A 12,863-nucleotide genomic window follows, 5' to 3' on the forward strand; every position below is an offset into this window, starting at 1 on the left:
TTTGATCTTAACTTTTCGTGCAAGGTTTTTGTTAGCAAGGTCCTCCTTTTCTCAATTTTCCTCTTTTTTACTATTCTTTTTAAAAATACTTCATAGGTTTGATAGTGTCTGCTGGAGAAGACAGCATCCTTCATCGCCTGACTTAGAAACTTTCATTCTGTGCTATTTTGAATTCTTGTTTCCATTTGCACTTAAGTTGGTCATATTTAATGTCATGTTAACACGGCTACAGTCGTCTCATGTGGAGCTGATCCTTTTGGCTGCGAGACTCAACAGTTGTTATTTGGGAGGCTTTGCCTATTGTCTGTGTGAAATTATAAAATAGAGATGGAATGCGTGCATTCATTTATTTAGAAATGGGACAACACGTTTATCGCAATTATCTTTCTTCAGTTTTGCTAGAACTATCCTCCAATCTCAGCATTATTGTCATTATTGTTCTGGGAAGCTGTAATATTGTAGGGAGTGCTGTGTTACCGGAATGATAGCCGAAGACTTAAAAACTATGTAGATATGTGTATTGTCATCACTACCTGAATGCAGGACGCATTTAGTTCCTGGGAAAATTTGTGGGTAACTGCACCTATCCTGGGAACCAACTATTTCAATCAATTTCTTAAGCATTTGTGCTCAAGGTTGTTGGAATCAATCCCAGAATCAGGCTATGGGGTTATTAACTTTCATCAGGTAACACCTTTTTATGAATTTCTCAGGACTTTGCTTGCCTGAAATCTTAAGATTTTAAGATTATTTTGTCCAATAGATGCCAAGATTGTTGAAAGACGGTCAACCCCTTAAATTTCTGAGACGACACACAGCATCTTGTGCCACTAGACTAGAATTTCGGCAGGGATATGCTTCTGTGAGGGTTTTTCGAATTGTAAATATAGACCAGTGCTGTCAGGCTGTTGATAAGAGGGGAGTTTGAGAGAAACATCATGTTCAAGAAAACTATTTTTATCTCTATTGTCCTCTACCTCTGTCAAATTAGCATCAAAACCTGTCATGAGAAAAAGCAGCCACAAAAGCCACACCAAAAAACTAAAGTGACAACAGCCGATAATTCACCTGCGGCACATTCCCATGATGTAAAGAGCCGTTTGTGTCCGCCATGGAGTTTTAGTTGGATGTAGCCTCCTGGGAGTAGATTAACGGAAGTCCCCAAAAAGTCACTTCAAAGATTTCTTTTGTCTTCTTCTCTTGTCAAATGTGTGAAAGGCACGACAGGGCCTTCCGAATGGGATGCATATATTTTTGTAAAACTTTAAAGGCTGCGTCTGACAGCTAATCTCTTTTGTTATCAAAATCTTTTGAACCAAACATGTCGGCCCTCTGTGACAACTTGCAGGCTTTTGTTAGCGGCAATGAATTACTGTACAGCTGCTTTTGTAGTTGTGTGTGTGTCTGTGTGTGTGTGTGTGTGTGCGCTGACGTAGACCTCTGCCATTGTTGAGCTCTTACATCCTGACAACCGGGAGTCTGACAAGTTAAAAATAACCCAGTGCTTTCCAAATTTGACTTCTTTTGGGAGTGCATCTCCCGTCTGTTTTGATTTTGTGTGGCCCCCCTTGGAATGCTCGGGGTCACCGTCGGCCGTTTCCTGTCACGCAGAGTTATTCATTGTAGTATTCTCAGATAAATACACCTAAATATACCCAAAAAATCCCACAGGGAAGGAAAACCTGTCACATTTGAGAGTTTCACAGCCCAGAAGTCATACCGTCTTAAATACTGACAATGTGAATGACAGCTTGTGTTCACTTTGTTTTAATCGTCTTTTTTCGTTCTTTGCCTTCACAAGTCAGTTCACCGGGAGTTTAACTCACAGAAGTAGGCCGCTTGTAAAGAAAAACACTTCGAAAAGTGTTTTAAATCAACAACCCGTCTTCTGTTATGACGATGAAGGGATTAAAAGGATGTTTAAGTCTCACAAGAGGATGCTTTACCTGTAATACTTGCCGGTACACACTATTGCTTCACACTGTTGGCAGTTCAGATAACCAAAATTATGGTTCCTATGCAAACAGCAGTCTATGTAAACAGCCTGGGAAGCTAAGCAAATACATTATGTAACTCCTTCTCAAGTGTTGTGGCCTTTTGATGGACACTGTTGAAGATTTTGCGGGATTGTCGTATCTGACTTGTATACATGGATGTGGCATCTTGTGATTAAAATGTCAGCTCATTGTTGATAGTTTGGACAGTGTTTGTGTGGCTTTTTAAGCTAAGAAAATGAAATGGAAGTGAAGATTTAGCAATCACTGCACACCTGCAGCCAAACTATGAATTTTTACTTGTGTATTTAAAAAGTGAATGACAGACAACCTGTTTGTTCAAGGTGACATTGTGATGCTTGACATCAACCCAATGAGCAGAACGCTGTCTGTAAATAGATAGAGTATTGTTTTTATTCTCACTTTAATCCCCACTTCCTGACTGTGAATGAAGCAAGTATAATGTCCTGCTACTGACAACAACTCTTGCGACGAGCAACCAAAGCTTCATGATGCTGTGCTTTCATTTTTATAACCCCGTATATGACACTTAACGTGGCCTTTGTTGAAACACCATAATGGCCTACAACACTGAATAAAGACCACCAGCTTTTGGTGTTTTAAAATGAAGACAAACTCAGACTCATTCACAATAGCATTCAGTTTCACACTTTACCTCTCCTTTGACCCATCTAAAAAGCTATCAAAGCTGTACTATTATCAATATTTTCTTAATTTGCTTGCCATGTATTTGGACTCTCCATAAAAGTATGTCTGAGGGATTGTATGTTGCCTTATCGTCTTTCGTGGAGAGTCAGGGTTTATAAGCTGTGGAGAGCGATACTGTTGAGGTGATCTGCGTCACGTGTCCTCATAACCAGCCAGTGGTTTACAGCGGAAATGATATTGTAAATTAAGACGTTGAAGCTGTAGCTCAGTGCTACTACCATGTCCTGTCAACAGGTGGAGACATTCAAGCCACTGTTTCTTCATTTACTCCCGCGAATCGACTGTGTCCGGTTACACAAACCATCAGTGTGTTATCTGGCTGGATATTCAATCGCAGCAACACTGACTAGTCACCACACTTTGCCAGTGTCGAAAGGATCTTCCCTGGTGTCCACTTGTCCAAACTTAGCATGGGACTTTTTGTTTCTTCAGCACACTGCCAAGTAGCAGCTATGCTGCCTTACCTGCTCCTAGCAGTCATGAATCCAATTGTCTAATGCGAGTTTATGTCTGAAACATTATTATGCATCAAAGAACATGGACCAGGACTGATATTAGCACCCGATCCAAAGACGGAACGGACAGTCAAGAAAAATGGTCTGGAGGATGTGGATCGGTTTCTACAGTTTGAATGCAAAAAGTGTTTTTCAAATGTGTCCACTAGCCCAGGGGTTCTTTAACTTTTTTGATCTTGGGGCTCACCTTTCCCAGAACCAATGGTCAACAGCCATATTTAATCTACTTACACATAAACAAACCAATAACTTGCAAAATGACATGAAACCATGTGATCATCGCAAAAACATGAATTTGTCATCAAAAAGTCCAACCAGCAGCAGAACCAGGTGCAAGTCATATTCATCAAATTTACAAAATAAAAAAATGCACTTGATACAAACTTTGAGAAAATGGGAAAAACTGAATACAATTTGGAATAAAATAAATGTAATAAATCATGTCTAAATATCATCAATAAAAATCATATATTTTATTTAAACTCTAAAGAAGATGTAAGTAAAGTGTAAATGAAAGTATTGCCGTAAAATGTTGTCATTAATTTTCAAAACTGTTCAACAGGTGCTTTCATGAACAATTTCTACTGTTGGGGTGGCGGCATCACTTTCTTTATCATTTTTTTCTTTTCAAGAACTTCTCCATATTTGTTAACTATCAGTGATTTGCAGCTGTCAAGTCAATTCAGTGACACCCTACTGCCACCATACGTGGCTAATGCATCAAAACTGAGAGTCCTGCGACCCTTGCGGCCCAAAGGTGTGAAACAAAACAAAACAAAACAAAACGGAAAAAAAAAAAAAAAAAAAAAAAAAAAAAAACCTTTTAGCGGCCCTCTCGGAGACGCGCGAGGCCCAACTATGGGCCCCGGCCCTATGGTGAAGAATCACTGCACTAGCCAACAAGGACGGTTCCTTGTTTGCTTCTCTAAATTCAGTATGAAAGGACTTCACGTTTCTGAGTCAGGTTTAGAAATGGGCTTGCTCCACTCTCCAATTGATGGTATTCAACTTTCAACAACCTGTGCTGGACTTAGTGGAATATTAAGGCCCAAAATAATCAGTACACACTAGCCTTGGGTTTCCATCAGAACATCTGTGAGCGAACGGTGAGCCATGATTTCCAACCGTCTATCTGTTTGACCTTCTTTAGTTCGGGTTCAAGGTGTGTCACCACCAACTTTCGAAACAAGAGAGAATCAAGAGTAATAAAGATATCATTTCCTACCTTCTCTTTGTTCTTGCATCTTGCATGAAGTTTGATTAGCAGAAGTGAGAGACTGTTTGCTGTTATAATTGTTATCTGCTCAGGCCAGTGTACACAAAAATCACCTGCTCTAAACTAGTAAGACTGTAATTGACATAGCAAAGAATGTGATTTCTAGGAGAGTCTGATAGATGTATTTGAAATGTAATTGAATAAAATGATATATTAATAGACTTTGAAAATGTCTCTACCTAAGCCTGAGGAAACGGTGAGGAATTTTGGTACATTAGTCCCGACACAATCGCTGCAAACTTTGCGAAAAACCAAGGTTGACGGCTTATATCGCTATCAACACTTGCATCTTGGCTGAAACCTTTTATGGGGACTTAAAAAATGAAAATAATTAGTGGAGAATCATAAAGGTAATACTAATGATAATCAGCATGTGTACGATGGCAAATGGATGTCATGCACAGTGTGCATCCTTTTTCCAGTTAGCTAGTGGTCTTAGCCTTTCTTCGACCTATCCAAGCACTCACTTTAATGCGCTATTTAATGGGCTTGGTTGCCTGAGTTATTGCCCGACTTTGGCATGACTGCTGGTATTGTTTCATTGTAAATGTGTATGTATTACCTTAGTGTGTTTGAAGTAGCGCTGAACTGTTTAAATGACGCTGAAATGCATTCCTTGGGCTACAGGACGATCCATCAACAAATATTCCTAGGGGTAGGGAATGAGAGTTCAATCTCTGGTGCATATTTGCTGACATTTGTCACTTCTCTCTACCAATGGGAAGGAAGGTCATGACAATGGTTTCAAGTTTTACATTAAACAAGTATACTCATGCTAAATGGATGCTTGTCATGCACATTATTCACCTTTTTTCGTGGAATGCCAGCAGGATGTTAATTTTCAATTTACTCATAGCCTCCAAGTCAAACTGTGCTTGTCCTCTGCAGACCCCTGTCTAATAGTGATGCCACCATGCATGGGTGATGCCGACCGCTTCAGCCTGGAAGCTCTTCGCCACATCCACAAACAGCTGGATGACGACAACGATGGAGGAATAGAAGTCAACGAGAGTGTTGAGGTGAGTGTCAAAACCTAAGTTGCTCGACCTTCTCACAAAGAACCACCACACTTGTCCTATGTAACACTGCCTTAGGACACAAATGTACATTAAACACAGATACATGCTGATATGTGTGTGGACTTTTTTTCTCTGACTACCTCATGATGCGGTATTTGTCGTCTGAATGTGGCCAAAGTTTATTCTAAAGTTTCTCTGAAGTGTTTACTTATGATTGTTTATCACACTAAGGCCAGTAACAACAAATATGTGAATATTGAGTTAAGAAAGTCGTCACTTGGTTACTCCCTTTCGGACAACTTCAGGTTTCCTTCCTGACGTAAAAGCTGCTGATTTCTAAACTTCCGACTGATTCATCAAACTCAGTTACTTTCACGGCCTGTGTTTGCGAACAATGAAGCGAAGCATAGCATTCTGTCTGTGTGGCAATTGTAATTCTTGACTTCAACTGGTCTTTTCCACACGCTATTCCCAATTTGCGTTCCAGAGGTATTCCTCAGTTTAGTTTACTCAAAACTGATGATCAAGTCTTAATTTTGACCTGCTGCTCTGCACCTCCATGCTTCATGAGGAAGGAGGCTTAGAATGCAGAACAGCTGGTGAGTTCTCAAACCTCTTGTGACAGTGAGTTGTGTCCTCATCACTCTCACAGGACCACAACTAGCTTCAGCTTATTAAGTATTTGCAGCATACAATTGGTTGTAGATGGACACAGTTGTGACACGGTGTTGAACTCTTGGACATGGCTAATGGTCAACAGTTGTGGAGATAATTTTTAAATAAAACATATAACTGTACCCCCGTCGTCTAATAAAACTATGTGGTAGATGAGTCATTTGCTGCCGTCTCGAAGGAGCACTTTGAGATTTTCCCTCTTGAGATGAGTCAAGAAGTTGAGGTGGCCATTCATGATAAACAATCACCTGTCATGAATTGAAAGTCGCACTCCACAACTTTAAAGAATGTAAAATTGTTAACTTCTTGTGTATAAAAATATGAAAGTTACCTCCTGCTGTACCTCACAGTTCAATTGAATTTCATTTCAGGTGGCATTTGCATTTATTTATTGTATTTTTTAACTGTATTAATATTTTCAGTCAACACATGTTTTCTCCCTCTTGGTGGATAAAATATTGACCAGAAATCACTACAGAATGTACATGAAACGTAAACGAAGACTGGGTGGGCACCTAATCTGTGATTTTCGGAGCCATTCAGGATTCTGTTACCGCCGCTGGGGAGGGCAGGTGCATCCCAAGGGTGGTGATATGTTTGTTGCCAGAATGCCAAGGAGACATGCCGCTGGATCATGTTGCATCACTTGAAAATCATCTTTCACAGTGAGAGCACTCACAGGCTACATGCAGCGTTTTGGGGATATGTATTTTCTGGTTGTCACCAAGACTCTTTTGGAATCTTTGTATGACATTGTGTCATGGATTACAGGAATTGATGAACATTATTAGAATTTTTTTTATTCGTAATTTTGTTATTGACAGTATTATCAAAAACATTACCGCTAACAGTGTTTTAGATACTTGAAGATTCAGATATTGGTTTGCATCGGTTTTCAGACAGTAGAATCATATACTGTGGCTTGTGTGTCAGTTGGAAAAGTCAGGTGACCAGATTGTCCAAGAGGACCTTATTGTCTCCTTATGAAAGACAAAAAGCTTTTGTTCCAGTGATTCTATTTTCACCCTTTTTTCCTGCAGATACGGCCATCAGATGTTTAACTAGCATGCAGCATGTGCCTGATATTATCTTTGCTTGAACCTGAACATAGTTGTCCACAGTTGTTGTCACTTGACACATTAATTGCTAGTGACTGTCATACCTACGACATAGAGGGAGTTCGAGGAAAAATCTCATGCCTCAGAGTTTGATTTTGGTTTTGTTTGTGAGAAAAGAATAAAAAAAAAGCTGGCAAGGAGCTTAATCACTTGGGAAGATTGAGGAGTTCAAATATTTGCATACTTGCATTTGAAGAAGGAAACTCACAGTGGTTTAACTGTCTGTTTTTATTGCATGTTTATTCCGTCTGGACCATTTTGAACTGGGTTACTTATCGAGCCACTTTTTTTTTCATCTTAGCGTGGTTGCCTAAATGTGCTGCACCATCATTTAGCCGGGAAATGCACTTAACCTCACTTTGATCGTCAATGTGCGTGCAATATGTGGAACAAACAACGAAGGCTTTTTTATCTGGCGGATAATCTTATAGGACACTGTGTTTACAGGAATATCATATAAAGACAAGACAATAACGCTGGCGAGATCACACCGAACACACAAGGCTGATTCATTTGTTAAAAAGATGCAACGACTTAAAATGTAATGTAAGTGTTTGAAACACGCAATCTGTAGCCGTGTATTGATCAACGTACTTAACGGGTATTTGAAATACACAGACAAAATGCCAGGCTAATGCTGAGAATGGGAGTGGATCATCAGTGGGTGGATCAAAGGTCCCATTGCCAGTTTGTGTCAGATATTTATTGGTTGGATATTGGCCATTCACACCGTGGACTCAGCCTTAGGGCGCTTTCACACTACGGCTTCTGTCTTGAGACAAAGCTCTTTGGGCTCAGAAGTAAATGTGAAGGAAGTAAAGGCTGGGCGGACAACATCGTTCAAAAAGAACACTGTGGTGTGCAGCTGGGAGCTGCAGGAAAAGGAGAGCACAGCACAGCAAAGCGGTCCAGGACTCGCGATGTGTTCGGGGCTTTGATAACGCACATGTTTTCGCCTTTATTAGGCTGATAAACATCTGATTTTATTGACAGACAGATTTGCTTAAATGAATAATGCCGCGCTCTACAGTAACTATTTTCACTGCTGTGGTCTCGCTGCAGCGCAGCTGTCTACATGAGGACACTGAAGAGGAAAGACGCTGATTTTCCCTAAGTTACTGAAGATCACGAGACTATTCATTGATCATTTCTGATGTCTGGATCTGTGCTTAAATGATTATAATCTTCTCGATCGTCAGGAATCTCTCACTGTGTTCAACGTGTTGTGAGAGCAGCGTGGATCAGTCAAGACGCTCCGTACTACGTAGCAGTGTGTTTCTGCTATTTCCTAAATTAAACATGATAAGACTCTTTCATGTTAAGTTTTGGCTGATATCTGAGGTGAGGACGACTCGTAGTGTTAAGAAGTGACAGAGAAATAAGGTGGTCAAGCTGGTGGTGGTAAATAGATTGTCATGTGGCATTTGGCCCGTAAACAAATATGGCGTCTGCGGTGGCCAAGGTTCCGGTGCAGATGCGCTGAATTTATCATATTCAGCGAAAATGCTGCGCGGGAACTTCCTTTTCACAGAAATATGATGAGACTCTGGGGCATTACGCAGGCACTGATTAAATCCGCGGGACGCCCAGACGCCCCCCTAACTAAAAGCCTGAACTCAACTGGAAACATGACCCTGCAGTGACAACTCCACAGACGCGATAGGTAGCATGTCTTCCACAACATACCTCGCTTCTAGTGTGTTCAACGGCTTCTTAAATAAAGGCTGTGCAGCAGGCGCTCCCAAGTCAAGCTTCTGCTGTTTGCCTGCAGTGGCTTCTCCAGTGGCGTCAGACCAGCTAACCTTAGCAGCGTCTGCTTCGGGTTCTTTTCCCACCAGCTTGGTCGGTGCATGCACTTTCTGAAGATGTTTTGCCAGATTGAAATTTCTTGTTTTTGACGTGCTTAGTGTTTTCGAGCCTCTGGTCTTTTACAGCTAAAAAGGAAAAACAATGTAACGATAAACGCGTTGGTAATTTTGGCAAAGGAGCGCGTTATGGCGCTTGTTATTACAAAAGATAACTACTTAATAACTATTACTAAATTACTTAATATTACTTAATAATAACACTGTGTATCACAAGCTCCTATCTCTCTGTGTGAGAAATACTAGTTTGTCATGTTTTGCTCTGATCAGGTACAAAATGAACTGATGGAATCCCCCTGCTGATCAACGATTTATTTTCTGAAATCTGGCAAACCCTCGTCTCGGAGATGTACGACCTAGCCTTGCCTGATTTGGCAGCACTTCCTCTGTCTCTGAGTTCACAGGTTCTTCTTTGGAAATGAATGTAGCAGTATTTGTTTTCAACCCTCAGTGCCAGCATGCAAGTTTGAATCTGTCAGTTGTGGCAACTTTGCTTACCATTCTGAACAGATTCCCATCTTAATCCAAGATTGAGACTCAGTAGCTCAGTAGCACTAACTTAACTTAGTAACTAATGGTTATCATGACTGTGAGGTTCCTGTCAAAAGTATGAATGAATGTACACTGAAACTGAACCTAAGTCTATCCACAGTGTGTCTGAGACGGGGATATGTGGGGACATTTCTGCACAGCACAGGTGTGTCAAAGCCCACGTTATACCAGATTTCAGAGCCAATTAACGCAGCGATATCTTAACGGTAGAACAAGCTTGTCAACAGGGGTCCAACATTTTAAACTAATAGATTCGTCCGAACACTTTTTAATCTTCCTATATTGGACCTGCAGTTGCACTCTAGTACTGCTGGGGGGCACTGCTAGCGCAAGAGAATAACCACTTTGCTGACCCACCAATTATGCAAAATGTTCTATTTGCAGATACAATATTTAGTCTTACAAATACCCACACATTTGCAAGTGCAGCAACACAGCAAACAAACAAACACTGCCCATGGGGAAGTCAAACTGTGCCAGACAGGAAGAGTGAGTTGTCCGAGAGAATAGTCAACGTTTCTCCAGAAATCAACCCTTGAGAGAACCCAGTGTGATATGATTCATCCTGGTCAACATTAGAACTCCTCTTAGTGTTTCCTCAATGTTGTGTCATTGTTGGCGCAAGGTAATTCCTCATTACGTAAAGTGAGCTTTAGACGCTTTCTGAGACGTTTGTTTTCGTAGGAAGCACGCACATGAGGCTCTCTGACTCAGCGAACAACTTCCTGGCGTGGTGTGAGTGAGAGAACTCATTTGCATTTGTGTCATGTACAAGGGAAGTAGAGGGCACTTCTTTTCACCTCCTAGAGTTTTTTTTTTTCACTCTGCCACAAGTCACACCGTCGGAGTTGTAAGCTGCTCTCATCAAATGAGCATATATCATGAGTCACCTACAGGACTGAAGGGTGTCTGGGCACAGGGAACAATAAGTTTTACCTTCATGCAAAGTGTATATAGATCACCCAAAAAATGTAGATTGAAGACCATGCAACATGTGTTATAAGACTCTGCGCTCATAAATGTGTTCCATTGACCAAAAGCTGAATCTCCAACAATGCAAATCTGTTCCCTGCATGTTGGATAATGTTTCTAACCAGAATTTGTTTTTTGCTTGATGGCATGTGTCAACTTGATGACACTGTGATTCGCATTCACAGCACAGTACCAGTGAATAGGTACACAGCAATCTAGATAGATTGTCTGGGCTAGTTGAGGCTCTTGAAGCGGTGACGTCAGAGTGGCTTTTGGATAAAAAAAAAAAAGCTTCTGAGCCATCCAAGTCGGTGACAGTAAACATATTTATGCAGTCATTTGTGTGTCATTTTACCATCAAAGTTGGAGACCAATATCGTTTTGTTCATCCCCCTTAGTGCTTGAAGTCTGTTCCTATTTTGATGTTTCCATTGTCCAAGTGACAGTTTAAACGGCCAGGTTTTCTTTATTGATGTATGTATTTTTTTATTTAAGTAAAAACCATCTTAGCTGTTATTTTTTTTTTGCCTCCACAACTGCTGTTCATGTTAGTTTTGTAGTTCTGTTTGAAAGAAGTACAGATAAGGTAAAACAAAAAAAGGCTGGGTGAGTAACAGGAACACTTGTTTCTTGTTTTCAACACACACAAACACAACAACACACACCGAGACACAAACAGCTCTCACACAGTTGCACACAGTACAAGCACTCCGAGCAAGACAGGTAGAGGCCTGTGCTACAGCTCAGCTTTTCTTCAAAATGTCCCTAAAAGGCTGACAGAAAGACAGTAAATGTGTTTATTTACAGGAACACCTCACACACTCTTGGTGTGCCCCTCTTCTAGCCCCACAGAAAAAACTAACAGATTCTCACTTATTTCTTCCTGCAGTTCATTATAGAAGACATGAAGCAACAGCAGACTAACAAACACAGCAACCTCCACCGTGAAGACCAGCACATCACTGTGGAGGAGCTGTGGAGGTGCTGGAAGACCTCTGAAGGTAAACACAAGTGCACAACTTGTTAACTTCTGCGAGAGGAGGAGGGTTTAACACAGGGTGGGAGAAGCAGAATGTGTCAAAAAGGAATCATTTCAGAATGAAGTGCAGACTGTTCTTACATATAAACAGTCAATTTAGAAGCTCGATTCATCTTCATTTCTACTTTTCTAGTGACCCAGGCTCCAAGCTTCTACTAACTTGTTTCTGCATCTCAGAATTATGCGATACATCTCAAAAACATTTTCTTATTGAGAATATTCCCAATACAAAATCCCTCTCTAAGTAAGTGACGCAAGTGTGATGACTATTTAAGAGGGCGATGGTCTATAGCTGTTCAAATACAGCGAGGCACACACCACAGGTCTTAAAGTTGATTCACAGGTGTGTGCTTGACTCCTCCAAGCATGTACTTTGTATGTAAGCTGCTGACTCATCTTTATTTCAGCTCTTAAATTGTTTACATCCCTGTGATACGTCAGAAGAGGGTTATTCTGACTTGAGCGTGGCGTGTTTTGACATGAGCACGCCTTGAGATGCTTTTGCAATAAGTTCTCACACAGTAGAACTAATCCAGGCATACACCTACTTGATAAGTGCTCCGCGGCTAAATTGACGTTTCTTGCTTGATTCTATTGTTCGCTAGCAACCGAACACTAGTAGTTTAACTATATAAGCCTAAACACTCTTTAGATTTGAAAAGGATAAACTAAACCAAATATGAGTCGGATGTTCTGCGCTTGCTGCGCTTCTGTGAAATGAAGCCCGCGGAAAAAGCTTCATTATGAAAAGTTGAGTCATGTTTGGTCTCTTTGACTGAAACTTTGAATATAATAGATGTTTAAATAAATTTGCTTAGCTACATTTGCACATCTTTTGTATTCTGGCTAAATTTACTCAGGCTAATGAACCTGTTTGAAATGTCATAGTCAGGTCTCTTTAGGACTTATCACCCAGATCATTTGGGGATTTAGATTGGTTTGATGAAATTGAATCAAAAAACGTTTTTTTTTTTAATTCTGTGTCAATATAACAATTAATTCTGGTGATGTTTATATTACTTCCCTTGTATTCTAGTATTCCTAGTCATTCTTATCATTATTATTTTCTCATACAAGATAGTGCTCTTGATCCCTTCTCATGTTCTATT

General features: G+C 40.5%; 1 protein-coding gene across 6 annotated transcripts in view; it reads left to right on the forward strand.

Moving 5' to 3' along the window:
* The window catches only part of stim2b (stromal interaction molecule 2b), a 43,053-nt gene that overhangs the window by 21,295 nt on the left and 8,895 nt on the right, over positions 1-12,863 (forward strand). For 5 of the 6 annotated variants that reach the window (XM_053858674.1, XM_053858673.1, XM_053858671.1 and 2 more), the window contains 2 exons: positions 5,403-5,533; positions 11,605-11,716. In XM_053858674.1, the coding sequence (XP_053714649.1) occupies positions 5,420-5,533; positions 11,605-11,716 (226 nt within the window). In that variant the 5' untranslated portion in view covers positions 5,403-5,419. Of the gene's footprint in view, positions 1-2,697; positions 2,763-5,402; positions 5,534-11,604; positions 11,717-12,863 lie in introns of those variants that run through there. The other variant, XM_053858676.1, reaches the window with a different exon arrangement.

Source organism: Synchiropus splendidus, chromosome 3 (genome assembly GCF_027744825.2).
Source record: "Synchiropus splendidus isolate RoL2022-P1 chromosome 3, RoL_Sspl_1.0, whole genome shotgun sequence".
NCBI classification, from domain to species: Eukaryota; Metazoa; Chordata; class Actinopteri; order Syngnathiformes; family Callionymidae; genus Synchiropus; species Synchiropus splendidus.